The sequence below is a fragment of the Rana temporaria genome, chromosome 7 (genome assembly GCF_905171775.1).
Source record: "Rana temporaria chromosome 7, aRanTem1.1, whole genome shotgun sequence".
In the NCBI taxonomy this organism is placed as follows: domain Eukaryota; kingdom Metazoa; phylum Chordata; class Amphibia; order Anura; family Ranidae; genus Rana; species Rana temporaria.
This window is the reverse complement of record NC_053495.1, coordinates 153,702,424-153,727,168: the sequence shown is the minus strand read 5'-3', so window position 1 is coordinate 153,727,168 and position 24,745 is coordinate 153,702,424. Positions and strand designations below refer to the sequence as shown.

Here is a 24,745-nt window from a genome sequence, read left to right as displayed (position 1 = left end):
GGCTCAATGAGCGAAAGAACGGAAGATGTTGCCATTCCATAGTTGCTGTATTTTGGATTGAATTTCCTTTTCCAGTGTATAGGACTAAATCCCAAATGTAGACATTTGACTATTCGCATAACATGAAGGATTTTACGCCAAATCGTGCTCTTTGATGCAATAGGGGAGATTTACCAAAACTGGTGCACAGATTGTGGTGCAGCTGTGCATGGTAGCCAATCAGCTTCTAGCTTCTTCAGCTTCTTCAATTAAAGCGGAGTTCCACCTAAAAATGGAACTTCCGCTTAACCCACTCCACGCCCCCTTACATGCCACATTTGGCATGTAATTTTTTTGGGGGGGGAGTGGGGGCTTCAGGAGAAGGGGACTTCCTGTCCCACTTCCTCCTTCCGCCGAGGGGCTGGAAAGGCGATTAGCTTAATCGCCTTTTCACAGCCCCTCCCTGTAGGCGAGCGCCTGTCCAATCGGACGGCGCCGCACCGCTCGCGCATGCCGCTCGCGCAGTGGGTGCCCGGCCGTGAAGCCGAAAGCTGTCACTGCCGGGTGCCCACACTAAGAATGAAGACGCCGGCCAGCGAGGGGGGGCGAGGAGCGGAGCCCCGGCCGGCGCGTTGCTGGAGCCGTGGAGCAGGTAAGTGTCTGTTTATTAAAAGCCAGCAGCTACACTTTTTGTAGCGGCTGACTTTTAATAAACTTAAAAAAAAAGGTGGAAAACCCCTTTAAGCTTTGCCAGTAAGGCTGGGTTCACACTATACTACACAACAGCAGTACGACTTTCTTCCTACTTTACTCTGCGACATTGGTCCTAAATCCATCCGACTTTCATGAACAGGATACTACTTTGATTCGACTTTGTGATAGTCTGACTTGTTCTTTGACCAATCAAAACAATCCCAGAGTGAGATAAATTCCTTTTTCACAGTCATGCGACATGAGCTCCCAATGTTGGAGCGTTTGTCGCACAAGTGTGAACCCGGTCTTAACCACTTTACCACCGGGCCAATTTTGGCACTTCTCTCTTTCATGTAAAAATCACAATTCTTTTGCTAGAAAATTAATCAGAACCCCCAAACATTATATATTTTTTTTTAGCAGACACCCTAGGGAATAAAATGGCGGTTGTTGCAACTTTTTTTCTCGCACGGTATTTGCGCAATAATTTTTCAAATGCCTTTTTTTGGGAAAAAAAAAACGGTTTCATGAATTAAAAAATAACAAAACAGTAAAGTTAGCCCATTTTTTTTGTAGAATGTGAAAGATGATGTTACGCCGAGTAAATAGATACCTAACATGTCACGCTTTAAAATTGCGCACACTCATGGAATGGCGCCAAACTTCTGTACTTAAAAATCTCCATAGGTGACGCTTTAACATTTTTTACAGGTTACTATTTTCAAATTACAGAGGAGGTCTAGTGCTAGAATTGTTGCTCTCGCTCTAACGCACGCAACGATACCTCATGTGGGGTTTGAACGGCGTTTACATATGTGGGCGGGACCTGCATGCGTGTTCGCTTCTGCGCGCGAGATAACGGTGACAGGGGCGTTTTGAAAAACATATTTTTTTATTTTATTTTACTTAATTCTTTTTATTTTTCCACTTTTTTTTACATTTTTTTTTTTTGATCACTTTTATTCCTATTACAAGGAATGTAAACATCCCTTGTAATAGGAATCAGTGTGACAGGTCCTCTTTATGGAGAGATGTGGGGTCAATAAGACCCCACATCTCTCCTCCAGGCTTACAAGTATGAAATCAGTGAAAAAAAATTCACCGATCACATGCCGACAGCCACGATTGCGGCTTTGTTTACTTCCGGGTACCGGGCGTGACGTCATGCATCCGACAGTCATAGAGATGACTGGTGACCATCTGGTCACCAGTCATCTCTATGCTTTTCAGCACCGCCGACCGATTCGCTCTCTGTGCCCCCGATGGCACGGGAGAGCCTGGAGAAGCACCGGATGGCGGCGGGAGGGGGGGACGTCCCCTCCTGCTGCCTATATGAACGATCAAGCGGCGAGATCGCCGCTTTGATCGTTCTTATCGTGAACAGAATCGGCGGCTGAAGACGGCAAAATCTGAATGATGCCTGAAGCTGCAGGCATCATTCAGATATCACCGCATAAAGCCGAGGACGGTGGTCAAGAGGTTAAACTTGGAGGCTGATTGGTTACTATGCACCACAGCTGCAACAGATCATGTGCGCACCAGTTTTAGTAATCTCCCCCAATGTATTGTACCCAGCTGAGCCTTCCCTTGTAGGCCATTAGACTTTCATCTATGCTGATATCTTTCTGGCACATTGGTGCAGGATGAGAAGTTTCATCAAATTCTTTTTGAAGCGTAAGTATTTCATGATCAGGGAAAATCTGTACTCTGACATAACCGTGCCAAAGAATGGCGTGGCAAGTAATTTCTCAGTTGTCCAATAACACTTCTGCAGGGGATTCCCAAAACTCCCTGAAGTATTATTAGGCCCAGGAATTTCCAAATGTCATCTTTGGTCACTGGTTCCCACTTTCTGATTCTTGGAAACTTCCGATGTGTAGTAGCCAATTGTTGCTCAGTCACTATTTTTTCAATAACCTCATCAGTCAGAAATAATTGTAAGTATACCAAGGGGTTGTCGTCTTCAACGTCTACTTTCATACCAGATACTCCAGTAAACGGGAATCTTGGGGGCGCTGCCTGATCCGTACCACAGTCAGTAGAGCACCAAGATCGCACATCACTGAGCTCAGTCGCAGAATCGTCGCTGTCGTCACTTTACGTGTCCTGATGACTAATTTTCCCACTAATCACCATCGTGCAATTCTGCAAGTGATTCTAATTCACTATCGCTGTTCTCAAGCTGGTCATAAACCACTTTTTGGATGCCATTGGCGTCCAGGCAGAAAGATTGGCAAAACTGCAGGCAGGGCACGGGACAAAGCACTGGGGACAAAACTGATGTCATATGATCTGATACAGTAATGTAATCCTAACAGATTACAATGTATTGTATGTGTGTTGTGTTGTTTTGTACTTTTTGAATTTGCCACCGGTTCCGCCCCAATGCGTTGCGACGCTCACAGGGAATGGAACCCGGAACAGTGATACATCGGGCAAAGGGTCCGGCCAGGGGACACAGCGGGAGTACATCACAGGATCCTAGGGACATGGTAAGTACCTGGATACTGTGATGCAATCCTGAGTGTGGATTGGGGTTACCGCTATTGGTACTGAAAATGAACTCCGAGCTACACTCGGAAACACCACCAGGGAGGTTAAATTGGAGCTATACTTACCTCTCCTTCATCTCAGACAAGTCTTCCTCCAGGGTTTGGAATCTTCACCCATCTTGATTGGCTATGCTGTGCACAAGAAGAGTTTATTCATCCCAGCACCAAGGTGTGCCAAGAATGTACATCACGCTACGCATGCATAGCTCGGTGTACATTCTGTGAAAGATTGTAAAGAGGCAGAAGTCAGAAAAGACATACTTTTGACAATATATTGTATCAGGACACTTGCCTTTACACGCACATGAACTTTAATGGCATTCCAGTCTTATGCCGAGTACACGCGGTCGTTTTTTATCATGAAACAAAACAACGTTTTTCAAACTTCATTTTAAAAAATGACGTTGCCTACACACCATCGTTTTTTCAAAATGCTCTAGCAAAGCGAGGTTACGTTCAGCACGTACGACGGCACTCTGTTCCATTTAAGCTTGCGTCATAACTTGTTTCTGAGCATGCGTGGGTTTAAAAACTTTGTTTTAAACGTCGTTTTACCCACACATTATCATTTTAAATGACACAAAAAACTAAGTTTTGAAAAACGACATAAAAAATTGAAGCATGCTCAAATTTTTTTTTTTGTCGTTTTTCAGAAGACATAAAACGTAGTTTCCCCCCACACACTGTGATTTTAAATGACGTTTTTAAAAATGTCGTTTTTTTTCATCACAAAAAACGACCGTGTGTACGCGGCATTAGTCCATAGACCTCACTATTGAGTTGGCTCACCCTTTGCAGCTATAAATGCTTCAACTCTTCTTGTAAGGCTCTCCACAAGGTTTAGGAGTGTGTCTAAAGGGAATGTTTGACGATTCTTCCTTGATCAAGAAGGCCTGGCTTGCAGTCTCCACTCAAATTCATCCCAAAGGTGTTCTATCGGATTAAGGTCAGGACTCTGTGCAGTCAAATTCCTCCACAGAAAAACTCGCTCATCCATGTCCTTTTGGACCTTGCTTTGTGCACTGGTGCGCAGTCATGTTGGAACAGGAAGGGTCCCTCCCCAAACGGTTCCCACAAAGTTGGGAGCATGAAATTGTCCAAAATGTTTTGGTATGCTGACGCCTTAGGAGTTCCCTTCACTGCAACTAAGAAGCAAAGCCCAACCCCTGAAAAACAACCCCACACCAAAATCCCCCCTCCACCAAATGATTTGGAGGGATGGCCCAATACTTTTGACAATATAGTGTGGATGAGTGAGTTTGGGGAGGAGGAACTTGACTGGTCCTGACCTCAACCCGATAGAACACCTTTGGAATAAAATGGAGTGGAGACTGTGAGCCAGGCCTTCTCATCCAACATCAGTGCCTGACATCACAAATGATCTTCTGCAAGAATGATCAAACCCATAGATACACTCCTAAACCTTATAGACAGCCTTTCCAGAAGAGTTGAAGCTGTTATAGCTGCAAAGGCTGGGACAACTCAATATTGAACCCTACAGACTAAAGGCCTGTACACACGATCGGACTTCCATCAGACAAATCCACGTATTTTTGTCCGAAGGGCGTTGGCCATGAACTTGTTCTGCATACAGACGGCAGAACTTTTTCATCCAACTTTCACAAAACTACGTGATTTTTCTGCTCTTCAGCGCCACCCTTTGGGCAACTTCTGCTAATGTTGTCTTATGGTTAGCATTGGTTCGGAGCATGCGTGTTTGTACTTTGGATTTTAGTCCGACAGACTTGTGTACACATGATAGGATAATCCGACGTAACAGATTTATTGTCAGACAGTTGGTGAGCATGAACAGCCAACATTTTTTGTCGTTCATTCCACCAACAATTGTCTGATGGAGCATACACACGGTCAGATTATCTGACACAACACGTCCATCAGACAATAATTGTCCTAAAATCCAATCGTGTGTACGGACCTTAAGACCGGGATGCCATTAAAGTTCATGGGCCGGATTCAGAAAAGAGATACGACGGCGTATCTCCTGATACGCCGTCGTATCTCTGAGTCCGGCCGTCGTATCTATGCGCCTGATTCATAGAATCAGGTTACGCATAGATCTCCCTAAGATCCGCCAGGTGTAAGTGACTTACACCGTCGGATCTTAGGCTGCAATCTCACGCTGGCCGCTAGGTGGTGCTTCCGTTTGTATACGCAAGGAATATGCAAATGAGGAGTTACGCCGATTCAGAAACGAACGACCGCCCGCCGCTTTTTTTTTACGTCGTTTGCGTTCGGCTTTTTCCGGCGTATAGTTACCCCTGCTATATGAGGGGTATGTGCGGCGTATCCTATGTTAAAGGGTCACTAAAGGATTTTTTTTTTTTTAGCTAAATAGCTTCCTTTACCTTACTGCAGTCCTGGTTTCATGTCCTCATTGTTAGTTTTTGCTTTGATGTTGCTGTAAATCCTCTCTGTTCTGGACACTTCCTGGTTGTCTGTTTCCTGATCACCACAGTACTGGGAGATTTCTCACGGTGGTCACTAATCAAGGAGGTGTGATTACTGTGTGTAAAACGAAACTGGATTGGTGCTGAGGAGTTTTAGACAAAGTATTACTGCTTTCTATTGGTTGACTGCCCTCTAGTGGCTCTCTGTACATCAGAGAACCAGGAAACGACAGCAAAAACGAAACTACACTGAAGGCACATTATATGATTGTTTTTTATCTATTTTTAATCATTTTTAAAAGGAATCCGTTAACTATTATGTCTCTATTCCCTGTAAACAGTCATTTCAGCAAAAAAAATTATTTCATTTAGTGACCCTTTAAGTATGGCCGTCGTTCCCGCGCCGAGTTTTTAATTTTTTACATTGTCTGCGCAAGTCGTTCGCGAATTACGGCTGGACGTAATTTACGTTCACGACGAAAGCATGACGAGTTGCCGACGTCATTTGGAGCATGCGCACTGGGATTCAGTCGCGGCCGGCGCGTGCTCAGTTCGTTTGGCGCGGGGATGCGCATCATTTAAATGATACACGCCCCCTACCCGCCGAATTTGAATTTCGCCGGGTGGATTTACGCTACGCCGCCGCAACTTTACAAGCAAGTGCTTTGTGAATAAAGCACTTGCCTGAAAAACTTGAGGCGGCGTAACGTAAATGAGATAGGTGAGCGGATCTAAAGATCCGCTCACCTATCTGAATCTAGCCCCATGTGCGTGTAAAGGCAGGTGTCACAATACTTTTGACAATATAGTGTAATTTATCTCTTCAGATTTAAAAAGCTTGCCTGCTTGCAATTGTTTCATTTTAAACCACAGTTCTGCTTTAAGTCCAGAGTTTCAATTTCCTCTAAGTGTGTGATGTTTGGTTTCTTGTACTTGGTTTCGTTAATAGTCACCATCATAATAAATAAACCAATGTGAAAGCAAAAATGTATTAAAGACGTGATTCTCGTTCTTAGTTGGAGTTTGCAATTAGTTTACAACGTTATTAAAGGTCTGCTTCCAAGAGAGAAGAAACGATCAACCATGGGCTCAGTCCTCACCGAATTAGTTTGCATCTTCTCGGTCATCCACACAGCAGGATTAGCAAGTAAGTGACACCCGTCCTGAACTTTAATAATTATTATTATTATAAATATGATTTCTTAGGAGTATGTTTGATAGCATGGATTAGAGAAGCAGTGTCAAACTCAGTTCATTACGGGCCGCAACAGCATTATGGTTGCCCATTGAAACTTTTATTTATATTTTTTTATTTTTTAGCAATGGATGGTTATAACCCCTGTCAGATTTTTTTTCTTTTGCCATCTGTGTCCCATTGGGGAGATCTCCCTTTACTTCCTGTCCCAGAGCCAAAAGGAATTCCGTGGGGGCCCCCGGTCAATAGAACTAGTGTCCCCTTCAGAATGTTTCCCCTCTATTACGTTTTTTTTTTTTTACTTTCTCTTTCAATGATAATGGAGACAATTGAGTACTCTCCGTGATACTTTTTTTATTTGCACTAACCTCCAATTTTTCAGGACAAGCTTACAGGGTATGGGCCAGATTCACAGAGCAGATACGATGGCGTATCTCCTGATACGCTGTCGTATCCCTGTTTCTATCTATGCGACTGATTCATAGAATCAGTTACGCATAGATAGCCATAAGATCCGACAGGTGTAATTGTTTTACACTGTCGGATCTTAAGATGCAATACCGCGGCCGCCGCTGGGGGGAGTTCGCGTCGTAAACCAGCGTCGGGTATGCAAATTAGGAGTTACGGAGATCCACGACGGTTTTTCGCGTTTGCTACGTCGCCGCTAGTCTAGTTTCCCGTCGCAAAGTTAGTCTTTTTTTTGGTGCCTTAACTTTACACAGCAATCGTATTGCTGTATAAAGTATGGCCGTCGTTCCCGAGTCGAAATGTAAAAAATAACGTCGTTTGCGTAAGCCGTCCGGGAATACGGAATTACGATACGCGCGTCGCCGTTCGAAAAAATGACGTCACTTCGCGCAAAGCACGGCGGGAGTTGGGAAACGGAGCATGCGCGGTAGGTCCGGCGCGGGAGCGCGCCTAATTTAAATGGCACACGCCCATTTGAATTGGCCCGCCTTGCGCCGGAGGCCGCCGGCGTAGGTTTTCATCGCAAGTGCTTGGTGAATCAGGCACTTGCGATGAAAAATTGCGGCGGTGTAACGTATCTACGATGCGTTACGCCGCCGCTCATCTACGTGAATCTGGCCCTATGTTCTTTAAAGTGGATGTAAACCCCAAAAAATTATTATTTGCTGTCACAATGTACAGTATAAGATTTCCTATCATCTGTGCCCAGTCTTGCCACACAGAGTTAATTCAGCTCTGAGGAATCCTCTTTTATTGTTCAGTGAAATAAAACACACTTACAGAGAAAAACCTTAGTCCGTTCTGCCCCCTTGCTGTGAGTGACATGTTATTTACATATCTCATGCACTAGCCTGGAGACAGGCATTATTTTTTAATTCCCACCAGCTATATCCTTATAGATCAGAACAGATAGCAGTCGTTTAGAAAGGATGAGAGTGGGTTTACATCCACTTTAACCACTTCCCATCCCGCCTATAGTCATATGACGACCGCAAGGTGGCTCAGCCATCCCCGGTGGCCGTCATATGATGTCCTCGGCTTCCCGGCCGCTAGGCGATGCACGTGCCTGGCAGCCGCAATGTCCGCCAGGCACCCGCGATTGCCGGTCACAGAGCAAGGACACACAGATCCACGTCCTGTCAGGGGAGAGGAGACTGATCGTGTGTTCCTTGTATATAGGAACACCGATCGGTCACCTCCCCCAGTCAGTCCCCTCCCCCAACAGTAAGAATCACTCCTAGGTAGCACTTGTATCCCCTTGATCGCCCCCTAGTGTTAACCCCTTGACTGCCAGTGACATTTATACAGTAATCAGTGCATATTTACAGCACTGTTTGCTATATAATTGTCACTGGTCCCAAAATAGTGTCAAAACTGTCCGATCTGTGCGCCATAATATCGCAGTCCTGACAAAAATCGCAGATCGCTGCCATTACTAGAAAAAAAAATGCCATAAATCTATTGCCTATTTTGTAGACGCTATAACCTTTGCGCAAACCAATCAATATATGCTTTTTTTTCCAAAAAATATGTATAATGCATATCGGCCTAAACTGAAGAAATTTTTTGGGTGGATATTTATTATAGCAAAAAGTAAAAAAATAGGTGATCAAATGCCACCAAGAAAGCTCTATTTGTGGGGGGAAAATTATCAAAATTTAATTTGGGTACAGTGTTGTATGACCGCGCAATTGTCATTCAAAGCAAATTGGCCTGGGCAGGAAGGGGGTGAAAATGCCCAGTATTGAAGTGGTTAAGGTCCCAGCAGTACAATGCAATCAGGACAAATAAACAGGATGAATCTCCTTAAGGGGGACACAGACCGCAATAGCAAATGGCAGGTGTTCTAATTTTATCTCCACTATCCATAACTTAAAAAAAAAGTTTTGCCTTTAGTTATACTTTAACCTTTTCTCTGCCAGCCATTTTTGCACACATGTTTAAAAAAAAATTTTAGCCCTGAAGATTATGTAAAAACCCATAAACATATATTTTCTGAAAGCAGACGCCCTAGAGAATAAAAAAGTGGTAGTTACAATTTTATGTCAAATGATTTTACAGCAAAGGTCTGGAAAAAAAAAAATCTGGAGAAAAAAAATTAAATAAACCACACTAAAGTGAATCTTAGGGCAAACAAATGCAGAAAACTACCCACTTTTTTGGTAGAATTTAAAAGATGAGCTTATATCGAGTAAATAGATACCCAACATGTCAAATCTTAAATTTGTGTGCACCCGTGAAATGCCAACAAGCTTCAGTATCCTATATTTTATATAGGCAACCCTTCAAAAGCCCCTCTAGGTAATCAGTTTAGTGTTACGGAGGAGGTCTTGTGGTAGGATTATTACTACCTCTCCGGCGTGCTCAGCGATAAGTAATATGTGTATCGCAATCTACGTTTGCACGCGTAGGTGCCCCTGACGCATGCATTTATGTTTGTATGTGCATATGGGTGGGGGCGGGAGTCCTCAAAATTGTTTTGCAGTGTTTTTTTTTTGTGCTTGAGTGTAACTTTATTTTTTTGCAAATTGTTTTTACTTTTTTTTTTTCATCATCACATAGGGGACAATAAGTCCCCATATGATGATTTTTGCGACAGGTCCTCTTTAATGAGACATGCGGGGTCTAAAAGACACATCTTTGCAGCTTTGCCGGCAAAGGCAATTTTTTAACCCAATCGCTAGTGTGGGTTAATAGCGCCCCGCTAGAGGATGAAAAATGCCGCCAAAAAGACGGTAAAGCGCTGCTAAAAATAGTGGCACTTTACCGCTGACGCTCCCACGCCCCGATGTGAAAGTAGCCTAATTCTAAATAAAAAACTATTTTGATTTTCATTTTAGCCAGAATTGTGCAGCTCTAGCACTGCGTAGTTCTGGTTTGCATGGAAATCACCAAAATGTATATTTCTGTTTTTATTTGGTAAATGTAAGTCACTGGCAGAAGCTAAAGGCTAGTTCTCAGGTATGCTAATGGCATTAATATTATTCCACTATTACATGGCTCCCAACTGACCCTTAGGCCCCATACACACGAGAGGATTTATCCGCAGATACGGTCCAGCGGACCGTATCCGCGGATAAATCCTCTCGAGGATTTCAGCAGATTTCTATGCGATGGCGTGTACACACCATCGCATTGAAATCCGCGCTGAAATCCTCTGGCGATGACGTGTCGCGCCGTCGCCGCGATTATGACGCGGCGACGGGCGCGACGCTGTCATATAAGGAATTCCACGCATGCGTCAAATCATTACGACGCGTGCGGGGGATCCCTTTGGACGGATGGATCCGGTGAGTCTGTACAGACGAGCGGATCCATCCTTTGGGATGGACTTCAGCAGATGGATTTGTTGTGCATGTCAGCAAATATCCATCTGCTGGAAATCCATCCCAGGGGAGATTTATCCGAGGATAAATATCCGCAGGAGTGTACACACCATAGGATCTATCCGCAGAAACCCATTTGCTGGGATTTATCTGCGGATAGATTCTATGGTGTGTACGGGGCCTTAGACGGAAACCAAATCCTTCTCTCCCTCTTTCCTCATCAGCTGTCCCTCTAGAACTCTATAAAAAATGATTTACTATTTAAAGCAGAACTTTATTCTCTAAATTAACATTAACTATTTTTAATTTTTATGTTTGCTAGCTTTAGTAAATAGATAAATGGTATATTATATTTAATTGTTTTAAAGAAGTATGGCCAAAGCTCTTTTGGTTATACTTCTCCTGTGGGTTACAGGAGTGCACTTCGTTCTACAATCCTGCGACCTGTATTTAGCCAACAGCAGGCTAAAATCAGATGTCATTTGATGTCACTCAGCTGGTTCTGGCTCTGGAGGGATTCTAACTTTAATGTCGGGATCCACCCAGATTCCGCTCAGCATCAACCTGCTGCTGAGAGCCTGCGCCAGCTGCTCCTGCCTCCTCCACAGCCAAGCACTCCAGTGAGCGCTGGAGGGCTTTCTGGTCACTGAGAACTGAGTGATCAGCAGTCTTTGATCGCTCAGTTCTCCGTTTTAGAGGCAGTGGGGGACAGACGCTGCATCCACCTATGCGAGTATGATTGTTTTTATTTCTTTTTAAAAATGCACTTCTCTTTTAGCCTTTTTACATTTCTTCATTTGCTCCCTGGTTTCTGGTCTAGGCCAAAATGATGTCATACATCCCAGGTATCTTAATGGGCATTTTATTTATTTTATCTGGAGGAGGGGCTTTATCAGCAGGTGGATTTCAGCAAATAAATGCAACAGGAATCATTGGCCCTTACTGAAGATAGCCACAGCTAGCAATTCTTTTTTTAACGAAATAAACTACGGGTAAGCCATTAAATCAGCCTTTTTCAACCTTTTTACCTAGAGCAGGGGTCTCCAACCTGCGGCCCGGGGGCTGGATGAAGCCCTTTGCTTGCTTTTATCTTGGGGCACTAATCCTCCCACTGATACAAGACACTATTCTGCCATCGAATGGAGCACCATTTCTCACACTGACACTAATATTAGGGCACTATTCCTCCTTATGATACCAACGATGGGGCACTTTTCCTCTAACCTAATACCAAGTACTCCTACTGCCAGACAAATTTCCACTCCCACTGGCCACAATCTGGCCCTCCTGAAGTCTGAAGGACAGCAAACCGGCCCTTTGTTTAGAAAGTTTGGAGACCCCTGACCTAGAACACACTCTTTGGTGGCCCATAAGAAGAATTCCATCTTTACAGTGGGAATAGAAATGCAAACCCTTAGAGGTAGACTAAAAGATCATTGGTGTTGTGCCGCTGGCTCTTTCAAGCGGCATTTCACCCAAAACTATGCAAGCACCATTAAATAGGAGGTCAATCAGCCACAGTTCAAGGAACCCCTGGTGATCTCTAGAGGAACCCTGGGCGAGGCCAACTAATGACAGAATAACAAATGTGATCATTTATGCCTCGTACACACGGCCAGTTTTCCCAACGGGAAAAGTGCGAGGAAAGCTTTTGGTCGGCAATCCCAGCCGTGTGTATGCTCCATCGCAATTTTTCCCATAGGAAAACTGCCGGGCAAAAGTCTGCCGTTTTTATTTTTAAGGCGGGAAAAAAGAGCTGGTTCTTTTTTTTTTTTTTTTTGTCTGGCGGTTTTTGGGCAGCTTTCCCGTCTGAAAAACTGCGAGGAGCATACACACAGCCAGGATTACCGGCCAAAAGCTCTTCTCGCAGTTTTCCCGTCGGGAAAACCGGCTGTGTGTACGAGGCATAAATGATCACATTTGTTCTGGAAAAAAAAAAAAAAAAAAACTGTGGATCAATCGTTTTTGCAAATTAATTCTACACAGTTCACAAAACTAGGGTCGGACAGTGGCATGTTTTTTTCCTACATGCCAAAATATCCAATTTTCTCAGAAAGTTGGGAGGTATACTAGAAATGTCCAGTGCCAGTCTAATATCATATGATCCCAATTTAGAATTAAAATGAATGTAAGCCCAGGCAAGCAAAATATCATAAAGTGAATGATATTCCAAAATAATTTTCAATCTTTTTAAATCTGCAGATTTCATTAAAATAATACTTGGCAATCCTGCAATGAAAGCCCTTCTTAATATACTCCCTGTAATAGGGTGACAGATTTCTTTCTAATTGTTCTCCTGCGATGTCACCCTGTCACATGGGCCCCTAGTGGAGAATCGTGGCCTTGCCAACGTGCACTTTGCAGGCATGTTCTACTGTTGTCACCGACCAGAGCAACGATGTGCAGTAGGTACTGAGGTAAGTGCATGTAGACAGGAAGTGGCTGAAGGAGGTTTTAGGACATTAGCAGCACCGTGAGATGGGATTCAAAAACAGGATGGAAAAAAAAATGAAAAAAATGGAAAACAGTATTTTACAAAAGGAATAAAAACAAAAAAACATGGCAGCTGTTTTATACATATTTCTTCAGCAAACTAAATGTCATCCAGTTAGAGTTTATATCTACTTCAAAAGCTATGTTGACCTTTTGAATAAAATTCACTATACAGTCGAGGGATGGTCCAGTATGGTAACGCAGTTTAATACATCTTTAATACTAAAGAAAACTGCCCTATCCATCTATGTTTTCATGCGTTATTTTATTGAGAAATTACTTTGAAAAACATCCCCATCCCCCCCCCCCCCCCCAGCATTTCTGACCGTGGCCATCTTGAGTAACGGCAGATGATTCATGTAGGATTTACTTCCTAGAATCCATCTGCCTTTAGCTGAGGCAATAAAGCAGGAGGCTATGCTTATATGAGAAAGTCCCTCCTCCCCTCCTAAAGACTTCTGGGATGTATGACATATTTTGCCTAGGCATGGAAACCAGAAAGTAACTGAAGAAATGTAAAAAACAAAAAAGATTAAAATAAGTAGTGAAGTTCCACTTTAATTTTTAATGGTGTACCAGTAGGCCATTTACAGCATTCCCACAGTTTACCAAAAAATCTTCCATTCTGAGCATTCCTCTGTCCTGCCCGACGGCCCCTGACTTAATGGGACGGCCCCTGACTTAATGGGACGTCCCCTGACTTAATGGGATGGCCTCTGACTTAATGGGACGGCCCCTGACTATATAGGACTGTCCTTGATTTGGAACAAAGTCCCTCTTTCCTCCTCATTTGTCCATCAATTTGGTCTGATCCGTATATTTGTATAAAAAATTCACTTTTTATCTGTAAGAAAAAAGAGTTTTCCAGCGCTATACTTTTCTTTCAAATTATACATTTGTCAATTTCAAAAGCCATTATAAAGCCAGTATAAATGAATAAGTAAAAAGCACCTGTGGGTTTAACTAATCATTTCTTTGTATAATTCTCTTTAAGAGGGAGTGGCAGGGGGTGTGTCCTATGCCTACATACTTTTGCTAATAGGTGTCCATCGTTCCAATCTCAGAAGGTTGAGGTATGCGGGGATGGAGTCCACTTCCTTGTTCAAAACTTCCACAGTGGCTGTCCTTCCCCTTTGTATCAGTTATGGTGGAGGTTAGCCATCCTACAATCTAAGCAGAATAGGAGAATGCTCAGAATGGCAGTCTTTTGGTCAGTCTTTGGTGGTGCTGCAAATGTTCTAAAGCAGGGATCCTCAAACTACGGCCCTCCAGCTGTTGCGGAACTACACATCCCATGAGGCATTGTAACACCCTGACATTCACAGACATGACTGGGCATGATGGGAATTGTAGTTCCTGAACAACTGGAAGGCCATAGTTTGAAGACCCATGTTCTACAGGCATGTTAGAAGCTCATCAGTGTTTTTTTAACCTACTGAAGTCTACAAAAGGTGAACTCTTTATAACTTTTATTTCTGATATCCAGATATTCCTCTCTCTTCCTCAAGTAATGAAGTTGATGCACCTGTAGGGGGCACTGCAGTCTTGTCATGCCACCTTCAAACAAAAACCCCTAAAAACGTTGGGGCGGTACTGTGGAAGAGAACAGTTGGAGTGGAGGAAATTGTGGTGTTCTTCCGAAATACAAATAACCAAATGATGAAACAGAGCAAAGCCTACATGGGCAGAGCTACAATGTCAGAGCAATGGTTGACTCAGGGTGAGATGACTCTGACAGTGAAGAATATTACACCGAATGATGCAGGAGAATACAGCTGTTGGATAAAAGAGTCCTCAGTGAGTCCACTACCTGAACACAAGTGCTGCTCCATGAAGTTGCATGTGGAGCAGAGGAAGAGTGGTAAGAACAAACGATTTTCTAAATGTATTTGAAGTGATGGTAAAGGCTCCATTTTCTTTTCCTAAAATAAAATAAAAAAGATTATACTTACCTTCTCTATACAAGGATATTGTACTGAGTGGCCTCTTACCTCTTCTTCTGAAGTCCCCTGCTGGCGATGTCCGCTAATCCTCTCTTGTTTGTGCTTAGCCCATATTATGCCTGCATGCTCCCGTGCCAGGTTGTGTGCGTCCATAGACACATACAGCATGGCTGGCCACGCCCCTGCTCACTCTTTACAGGATTTGACTGACAGCAGCAGGAACCAATGGCTGTAGCCTGTGTGTCCTGCAAGAAGAGGAATAGAGAAGAACAGGGCTACAGATGGGCTCAGCACTGGATCGAGAGAGAACTCAGGTAAGTGTTTAAGGAGATGGGGAAGGGAACAGCCAGTAGAAGGTTTTCTTAGCTTAAAGAGATTATAAACATAAATAAAAAAACATCTCTAAACTCACCTTCTCTGTGCACAGAGCGGCCATGAACCTCCTCTTCTCAGGTCCCCCGCCGGCGCTCCTGTCTCCTCCTCCCTGTCCAGTTTCGCTGCTTTGTTTATTGAAAAAGACAGCGGGACTCGGCCCCACCCCCTGCTCCCTCGTCACTGGCTCTGATTGACTGCAGGGGGGGCCGAAGGCTCCCAGTGTCCCAGCATAGTCAGTGAGATCCAGAAGTAGGGGGGGGGGGGATGCAGAGCGCTGGATCGAATGAGGGCTCAGATAAGTAAAAGAGAGGGTGAGGGGGCGATACTGATGCCTAAACATTTTTTACCTTAATGCATTCCTTGCTTTAAGGTAAAAAAATGTTTCAGTATCACCCTCCCAATATTGGCCTATTTTCTAACCGTTAATGGGAAGGCTGAATATATAAAGTTGATTGTACAACTTGGGTACAACCAGCCTGACAGATTTGCTTCCGATTATTGCAAGCGATAATCGCCGTCTTCTCCCGGCGGGGATGGTGTATGCCCTCTCCTGCCAGGAGAAGACAATTGTCAATTGCTGATCCCGTCAGCACTGTCTGTGTTAATGGGGGAATTGTGTAAATTTCTTTCCTGCAACTTGTGATTGCAGGAAAGAAATCTGCACTGCGTATGTTGGGCCTTAGTATACTGATCAAGGATGATTGATTGTCTGCAATGGCTTTTAAAAAAGGAGCGGAGCTGGGATGGAAGGATATCTCTCTCCTGCCTAACTGCCACAAACAGCCATTTACATTGCAGCTGTTTTACATAAGTAGAGTTGTTTGACACTGGAACCAATCTGGTTTTTGATCTGATTGGCTGGCCGTGATAACAGATGGCACTTCTCCTGTTTACAATAGAGTTGATGAATCAGCCCCAGTGCAGCATCAAGTCTTATAGGGTTGGTATATTCAGAGAAATAACAGTAGGCAGAGAAAGTGACTCTCACAGCCACACTGCACTGGATGCAGGCAACATAGGAAGCAAGTGAGGAACACAAGCCCGAGCAACATTATAATCACCCTACACATGACACAACTGCCTTGTACTAATAACTTTATCTTTTTTTCTTCAGGTGAACCACAACAGGTTATGACAGTGTGGAGCCTGTATCTCCTTTTCCTCTTGCTCTGTCTTTACCTTTTCTACAGATGGGGGTCGAAGAAAAATCAACAACTCAAATGATGGAAGACAAGAAACTGCAACCTGCTGAATACAAATTATTTACTATGTAACCTCCATCAGTACTGTGTGTAATACGTGTGTTAAACCTGTATGTAACCTGTGTGATTTAACACAATGTGCATAATTGCCAGTCTTTTCTGCTTACACCAGAGCACCACACCGTCCTGCATTGGTAAAAATAGTACAGGTGCGCTTTTGGTGAATCAATATGCATAGTGAGCCCCATAGACTTCAATGGTAGCACATATGCATTTTTGTAAGTTTTTTAGAGCATAATTTTAGAGTGTAAGCTCCTTGAGGGTGGGGCTGATGTGAATGTGCAATATATATGTAAAGCGTAAATTGTCGGCACTATGTAAATATCTTTAGTAAAATAATCCTCTATTTTACCTCTATTTTATTTGACTTTAACTAGCCAAACAAAGCACTGTTGTGCAGAGCCAAAATACTGTTAAGATTTTATGAGGAAGTGAGCTGCCACCTAGTGAGCCGACCCAGTTGTGTGACAGTAGCAAATTAATATTTGCTGTTGTTTTCCTAATTCTCCTCTCGGCCAATCTCTGCTCAGGAATCCAGTCCTGAGACCCAATTGGCCGGGAGGAGAAGCGATCCTATTGGCCACCAAGGAGGAGATGCAGGGAAAGCCTAGCCATAGTGAAGCCAAGGAAGGAGGAGACGCAGGTTAAAGCCGCCGCAGGCCCGTGACCTAGATGGGGTAAAAGTGCAGGGCCAGTCGACCAACCGGGGGGATGGTGTCACACGTATTGCCGCCCCCCCCTCAGAAAAAAAATATACCATCAGCCGCTACTAGTAGACTCCGGCAGAGGGTTCTTTACTGTCAGAGTGGCAAGGATGTGGAACTCCCTTCCACAAGCGGTGGTATCAGCGGGGAGCATTGATAGTTTAAAAGAACTATTAGATGGGCATCTTAACGATCGCAACATACAAGAATATGGCAATTATTTTGGACATAAACTCACAAATACACCACAGGTTGGACTGGTGTCTTAATTCAACCTTACCAACTATGTAACAGAGACTGGATAGGCTTCCCTGAAGAGTAGAGAAAAGCTTATGTGTGTTCCAAACCCAGAAGTCAGCTGTCATTGTGCAGCCAATGAGCTGTGAGCTGGGGATATCCCATCCTGCTGCTGACATACATAAAGGGGCGGGGATGACGTGACACCACTGACCTAATAGGACACATTCGGTCAATGTCAGTGCGTAGGATAGCCGTACAAGCTGGGGTAGGAAGTTCCAGAGGATGGGAGACATACAGTGTCTTGAAAAAGTATTTGTACCCCTTGAAATTTTCCACATTTTGTCATGTTACACCCAAAAACGTTAATGTATTTTATTGGGATTTTATGTGATAGACTAACACAAAGTGCCACATAATTGTGAAGTGGAAGGAAAATGATAAATGATTTTCATTTTTTTTTACAAATATCTGAAAAGTGTGGCGTGTGTTTGTATTCAGCCTCCCTGAGTCAATATTTTGTAGAACCACCTTTCAGAGCAATTACATCTGTAAGTCTTTTTGGGGAATTCTCTACCAGCTTTGCACATCTAAAGAGTGACATTTTTGCCCATTCTTTTTTGCAAAATAGCACAAGCTCTGTCAGATTTGATGGAGAGCGTCTGTGAACAGCAATTTTCAAGTCTTGCCACAGATATTCAATTAGATTTAGGTCTGGACATTGACTGGGCCATTCTAACACATGAATATGCTTTGATGTAAACCATTCCATTGTAGCTCTGGCTGTATGTTGAGGGTTGTTGTCCTGCTGGAAGGTGAACCTCTGCTTCAGTCTCAAGTCTTTTGCAGACTCTAATGCCTCGTACACACGATCGGAATTTCCGATGAAAAAATAAAAAAGTCAGACGTTCTGACGTGTGTATGTCCATCGGAGTTTACATACAGAACATGTTCTCTTTTCCTCTGTCGGAATTCCGATGCGAGTTTGGTCGGGCAAAAGCCTGATCGTGTGTACGAGGCATTACAGGTTTTCTTCTAAGCTTGTCCTGTATTTGGCTCCATCCATCTTCCCATCGACTCTGACCAGCTTCATTGTCCCTTCTGAAGAAAAGCATCCCCACAACATGATGCTGCCACCACCATGTTTCACAGTAGGGATGGTGTGTTCAGGGTGATGTGATCATTGGATCACCTGATAGAAAGAACACTAGTGGAGGTGTGCCATGGTATTCTCATTATCCTTTAACCACTTGACCACCGGGCATATTTTGGCACTTCTCTCCTTCATGTAAAAATCTAAATGTTTTTGCTAGAAAATTAATCAGAACCCCCACACATTATATATATATTTTTTTTAGCAGACACCCTAGGGAATAAAATGGCGGTCATTGCAACTTTTTTTTCTCGCACGGTATTTGCGCAATCATTTTTCAAGCGCCTTTTTTGGGGGGGAAATTTAATTTCATGAATTAAAAAATAACAAAATAGTAAAGTTAGCCCATTTTTTTGTATAATGTGAAAGATGATGTTACGCAGAGTAAATTGATACCTAACATGTCACGCTTTAAAATTGCGCACACTCATGGAATGGCGCTAAACTTCGGTACTTAAAAATCTCCATAGGCGACGCTTTAAAAATGTTTACAGGTTACAATTTTCGAGTTACAGAGGAGGTCTAGTGCTAGAATTGTTGCACACGCTCTAACGCATGCGACGATACCTCACATGTGGGGTTTGAACGGCGTTTACATATGTGGGCGGGACTTGCATGCGTGTTCGCTTCTGAGCGCGAGCGACCGGGGACAGGAGCGTTTTAACATTTTTTATTTTTTCTTATTTTACTTCATTTTTTTTATATCACTTTTATTCCTATTACAAGGAATGTAAACATCCCTTGTAATAGGAATCACTGTGACAAGTCCTCTTTATGGAGAGATGTGGGGTCAATAAGACCCCACATTTCTCCTCCAGACTTACAAGCATGAGATCGTGAAAAAAAATTCACCTATCTCATGCCGACAGCTCCGATTGCGGCTTTGTTTACTTCCGGGGTACCGGGCGTGACATCATAACGTCGCGCCCGGGCCTCCGGCGGTCATAGAGATGACTGGTGACTATCTGGTCACCAGTAATCTCTATGCTTTACAGCCAGTGCCGGCCGATTCGCTCTCCGGGCCCCCGATGGCACGGGAGAGCCCCGGAGAAGCACCGGATGGCGGCGGGAGGACGTCCCGTTCAGATATCGCCGCACAAAGTCGAGGATGTCCATGGACGTCCTCGGTTGTAAAGTGGTTAAAGGGGTTGTAAAGCTTTGCATTTTTTCACCTAAATGCATCCTATGAATTTAAGGGGTTGTAGAGGTTTCCTTTTTTATTTATTTTTCAATAACAAACATGTCATACTTACCTCCACTGTGCAGTTAGTTTTGCACAGAGTGGTCCCAATCCTCGTCTTCTGGGGTCCCTCTGCTGCTGTCTCAGCTCCTCCCCGCATCAGCTAACCCCCCTGGAAATCACTCTCCCAAAGGGTGTTACCTTGCAGGCAGGCTCCCGAGTTCTGTATTTGGCATCCATAGCCGCCAACTACAGGACTTGGCCCTGCCCCCAAAGCCATTGCGTTAACGACGCAAGACTTTCGAGGGCTCAGATAAGTAAACAGGGGGCTGAGGGGGCCTGTAAGCATCAGATGTTTTTTCAGCTTAATGCATAAGCTGAAAAAACGTGAAGCTTTACAACTCCTTTAGGGGAAAAAACATCTGATGCTTACAGCCCCCCCCCCCAGCCCCCTGTTTACTTGCCTGAGCCCTCGAAAGTGCAACATTGTAAACGCGCTGTCTTCTCGGCTCTTCATTGGATAGATTGATAGCAGCACAGTCATTGGCTCGCACTGCTGTCAATCAACTCCAATGACGAGAGGGCCAGGGGGGGGGGGGGCCGAGTCCTGTAGTTGGCGTCTAAGGACGCCGAATACAGGACTAGGGAGCGCGCCCGCAAGCTAACCCCCTTGGGAGAGAGCTTCACAGGGGGGGTTAGCTGATGCGGGAGGGAGTCAAGACAGATGCCGAGGGACCCCAGAAGATGAGGATCGGGGCCACTCTGTGCAAAACGAACTGCACAGTGTGGAGGTAAGTATGACATGTTTGTTATTTAAAAAAAAAAAACTTTACGACCCCTTTAAATTCATGTACAGGAAGACACTGTCCTGAATATAACTGCAACTCTTTAATACAGCCAGCAAATACCATCATATCCCCCTCTATATATTAGGTATTATGTACGCAGGATCTTTAAAGAATGACAACAAACACAACATCAATACATGAAACCCTTCAGCTGCCTGCAGACTACAAATCCCAGCATGCTTTGCTCCTCTTGGAAGCCTCTGCAGTGGTGCCCACAGATCTATGTCTCTCCCTCTACCCGTACAATCCTCTCACACGGGTCCTAATCGTTATCGAGCTAGTAGTCACGGAGGCGGCAATGAAGGGTTAAACACACGGCCCCGCCCCTACAAAACACACCGAAATACATACAGCCATCTATAAACAGCTCTCACCTTCCAGTCACCTCGGCTGCTCCCACAATTCCTATTGTCAGCTTCTTCAGGAACAATAAAGTTCGTTCAATTTTTTTTGTCCTAAGCAACTTTATTAGCACACGAACAGAGAACAGAGTTGTGCTTTTTGAGCTTCTACTTTTGTTGTTGAGCTAGGTTGGCTTGCTATAATAAGTTTTCAGCAGATGTCTAGAAAGCATTTTAATGTGTTTATTATGAGTGTTAAGATGGACAGTTCAATAGTACAGCTAAACCCATCAGTTATAGAACATAGGAGGTCCAGTGTATAAAAAAGCACACACTGTAGAAAAGTTATCGAAGTGTGGACAGCTGGGCATTGATGGGCACGGATGGGGCATAAATGAGCATGGCTGGGCATGGATAAGCATGACTGGAGCATGAATGAGCATCGATGGGGCACGGATGAGCCAGTATGGGGCATGGATGGGCACGGGTCCACTCCCAGAGTTCTATTCCGGCCTTTGCAGTGGCCGTTCCCAGAGTTCTATTCTGGCCAATTCCTTTTACTGTAAACAGAAATATAAATTCACTCTTTACACTTGGAAGAAAAAAAGTCACAGTATATACATGTACAATGAATGCACGTTCTAAACACAAGTATCACCTAGGAAAACTTCCATTATAGCCCCTTTTCTGCCACCAGTGACCCACACCACCGCAAAAGCCTAAGAGCCGGTTCACACTACTGCGACCTGGGGGGAGACTTGCGTCGCCCCAAGTCACGCGACATGTCAAATTACATGTTAGTCAATGAGAGCCGACTTAATGCACACTACTGAAGTCGCTCCGACTTCAGGAAAGATTCTTATACTACTTCTAGGCGACTTGTACCTATTGATTTCAATGGAAGTCGCTGTGACAGACTCGGATCCTCTTATGTCTAAAATCATCCTATGTCCACTAGGGGCATAGGATGACTGAGAAATGATATCTTGGACTACCCGAGATGGGATTATTATGTAATTATAATCCACAATATATTCCAGGATATCTGTAAAGAACTATTTACTGGTTGTTGATTCTGAACTCAACGGGTTAATTGTAAGAGTGACTCATTCATAATGTTAGATGCTAATGCCGTCACCTCCAGCCATCTCTCTGTTCTCTGTGCTAATTGACCCTGCTATTGTGTGAAGATGTCCTGTGTTTACACTTATGATAATGTTTATTGTATAGCAGGTAAGCGGAGACAGGACGTCTACTCTGAAAGGTCATATCTCAGAGTCACCTCATCTGGGTAAATTATTAGTTAATTAGCTCATGTTAATTTATGTTCTGGTTACCTCCTCTTTAAACTGTATATAAGGTTGCATTCTTGGTTCTATTAAACACTCCGGCCCGGATTCAGAGAGATCGGCGCATCTTTAGATAGGCATAGCGCATCTCATATGCGCTACGCCGACGTAACATTGAGAGGCAAGCTGAGTATTCACAAAAGCACTTGCTCCCATATTTACGCCAGCGTAACGTAAATGGGCCGGCGTAAGCACGCGTAATTCAAAGTAGCAAGGCAGTGGGCGTGTTGTATTATAATGAAGCGTGACCCTATGTAAATGTATAGCCGAACGAACGGCGCATGCGCGCGCATGCTCAGAATCACGTCAAATTTACTCCCTAAGATACGCCAGCTCCATTCATGCAACGTGAACGTAACCTACGCCCAGCCCCATTCACTTACGACTTACGTAAACAACGTAAAATACGACGCTGTTCCCGCGCCCATACCTTAACATGACTTATGCCTGCTTTATGAGGGGCAAACTTACGTGGGAGGTACGCCTTACGCAAACGACGTAGCTTACTGCGACGGGCGCAAATACGTTCGTGAATCAGCGTATCTAGCTCATTTACATATTCGACGCGTAAATCAACGGAAGCGCCCCTAGCGGCCAGCGTAAATATGCACCCAAGATACGTCGGCGTAGGGGACTTACGTTGGTCGTATCTTGCCAAAATTCAGGCGTATCTGTTTTCCTGAATAAGCGTATAGATACGACGGCGCACATTTGGACTTACGACGGCGTATCTGGAGATACGTCGTCGTAAGTCCTTTCTGAATCCGGGCCTCCATGTTTAGCACACAAACAAGTCTCATCTCGTTGTGTGTTGAGGGCAGCTGGAATATCTGATATCTATATCCAGACTGATAGGAAGCGGTATATAACGGAAGCACTCAAGCGGAGTGTGGGACGTTCCGTTACAGTCGCCTCCAAGTCGGATCCCCTGTCTTAACTGAAGCAACTTTCCAGGAAGAGAAACTAGTTTTCTCAGGCAAACCCCTCCCTCCCACAGAGCTGATTGTTGTTTGATTGGCCACAGCCAAAGTCGCCTGTCCTGGAGGCGACTTGAAGTCGCCTTGTAGGTCGCCCCAAGTCGTGATGAAGTCATGATGAAGTCGCCTTGCAAAATCGCGAACAAAGTCGTGTTGCCCCGTGGGAACCGGCTCTAATGGATCTCCTTCGCAGCAATAAATTCTGTATAAAAACAATAAAATATACTGTAATATTTTTTTTATTATAGAAAAATCCTCATTAAACATGCTTTTATCCTGAAATTACATGGTTCATGACAGGTAGAACGGTCCAGAGAAGATTGCCAGTTTAGCAGTGAAACGCATGTCACAGAGGCGTATGGGTTTAGTCAGTGAGGCCCCGACTGATGCCGAAGAATCAATATTGACTCATCAACTCTTCGTCTGATTCCCGATTGTCTGTTAGGTTTTCCTGCCAAGATATAGACGGCTGTGCCAGAACGTTTCTCCGTGCAGAAAATTCAAACTTGAGCCAGGTTAGTTTGATGCTTATTAAAGCCAAACCGCAGCCAAAAGTTACTATTATGCCCAAGGCCGATCCGCCCTATAGGCTCACTATGCAAGCCGCTTAGGGCCCCGCAAAGCTGCGGAGGGCCCCCCAAATTGCTAGAGGCCCCGCCTGGTGAGAAGTCATTTTTGTCCCCTCACCCCACTTCTCAACTCACTGGCTGCATGGGAGAAGAGGTAAGAAGTCAGAACCCCCCACTTCTCACTTGAACGTAAGATGTAACTTCCGACAGCAGAACACCCCCTCCCGCAGATTCTCAACTTTAATCTTTAATGCGACATGTTAAGATTCCCCCCCCCCCCCCCCCCGCTTCTCAACTTTAATGTGGTGACTTGTCATTTTGCTTAGGGCCCCAGGGAGGTCAGGATCGGCACTGATTATGCCGCGTACACACGATCTGACTTTTTCTGTCGGAATTTTCTGATTGTGTGTACGTGGCATAAGATGGATTTAGAACTCTTTAGATGGTTAACTCTGTCAACCAGGGCCGCCATCAGGGGGGTACAGGCAGTACACCTGTAAGGGGCCCGGATGGAAACCCCCTTTAAAAAAAATATATATATATATTTTTTTTTATATATTTTTATTTTATTTTTTATTAAAGGGACAATTTTTTTTTTTTTAGAGGTCCGGAGGTCCCCAGGTGCCCGAAGGCCCCCAGGGCCCCAGGTGGAAACCCCTCCTTTTTTTAATTTATTTTTTATAAATAAAAATA

At 44.2% G+C, this 24,745-nt stretch overlaps 2 protein-coding genes across 2 annotated transcripts in view; one reads left to right on the top strand and one right to left on the bottom strand.

Moving 5' to 3' along the window:
* Nucleotides 1-21,264, bottom strand: part of AGL (amylo-alpha-1, 6-glucosidase, 4-alpha-glucanotransferase) — a 148,507-nt gene extending 127,243 nt beyond the window's left edge. The window contains exon 1 of the mRNA XM_040360178.1: nt 21,191-21,264. The gene's annotated coding sequence lies outside the window, so the exon portion shown is untranslated. The remainder of the gene's footprint in view (nt 1-21,190) is intronic.
* Nucleotides 6,610-17,184, top strand: LOC120945780 (butyrophilin subfamily 1 member A1-like). The gene is made up of 3 exons (XM_040360181.1): nt 6,610-6,779; nt 14,601-14,975; nt 16,547-17,184. Exons 1-3 carry the CDS (start codon nt 6,716-6,718, stop codon nt 16,654-16,656), a joined length of 549 nt encoding a protein of 182 aa, XP_040216115.1. The 5' UTR covers nt 6,610-6,715; the 3' UTR covers nt 16,657-17,184.
* Nucleotides 21,265-24,745: the final 3,481 nt, after the last annotated feature.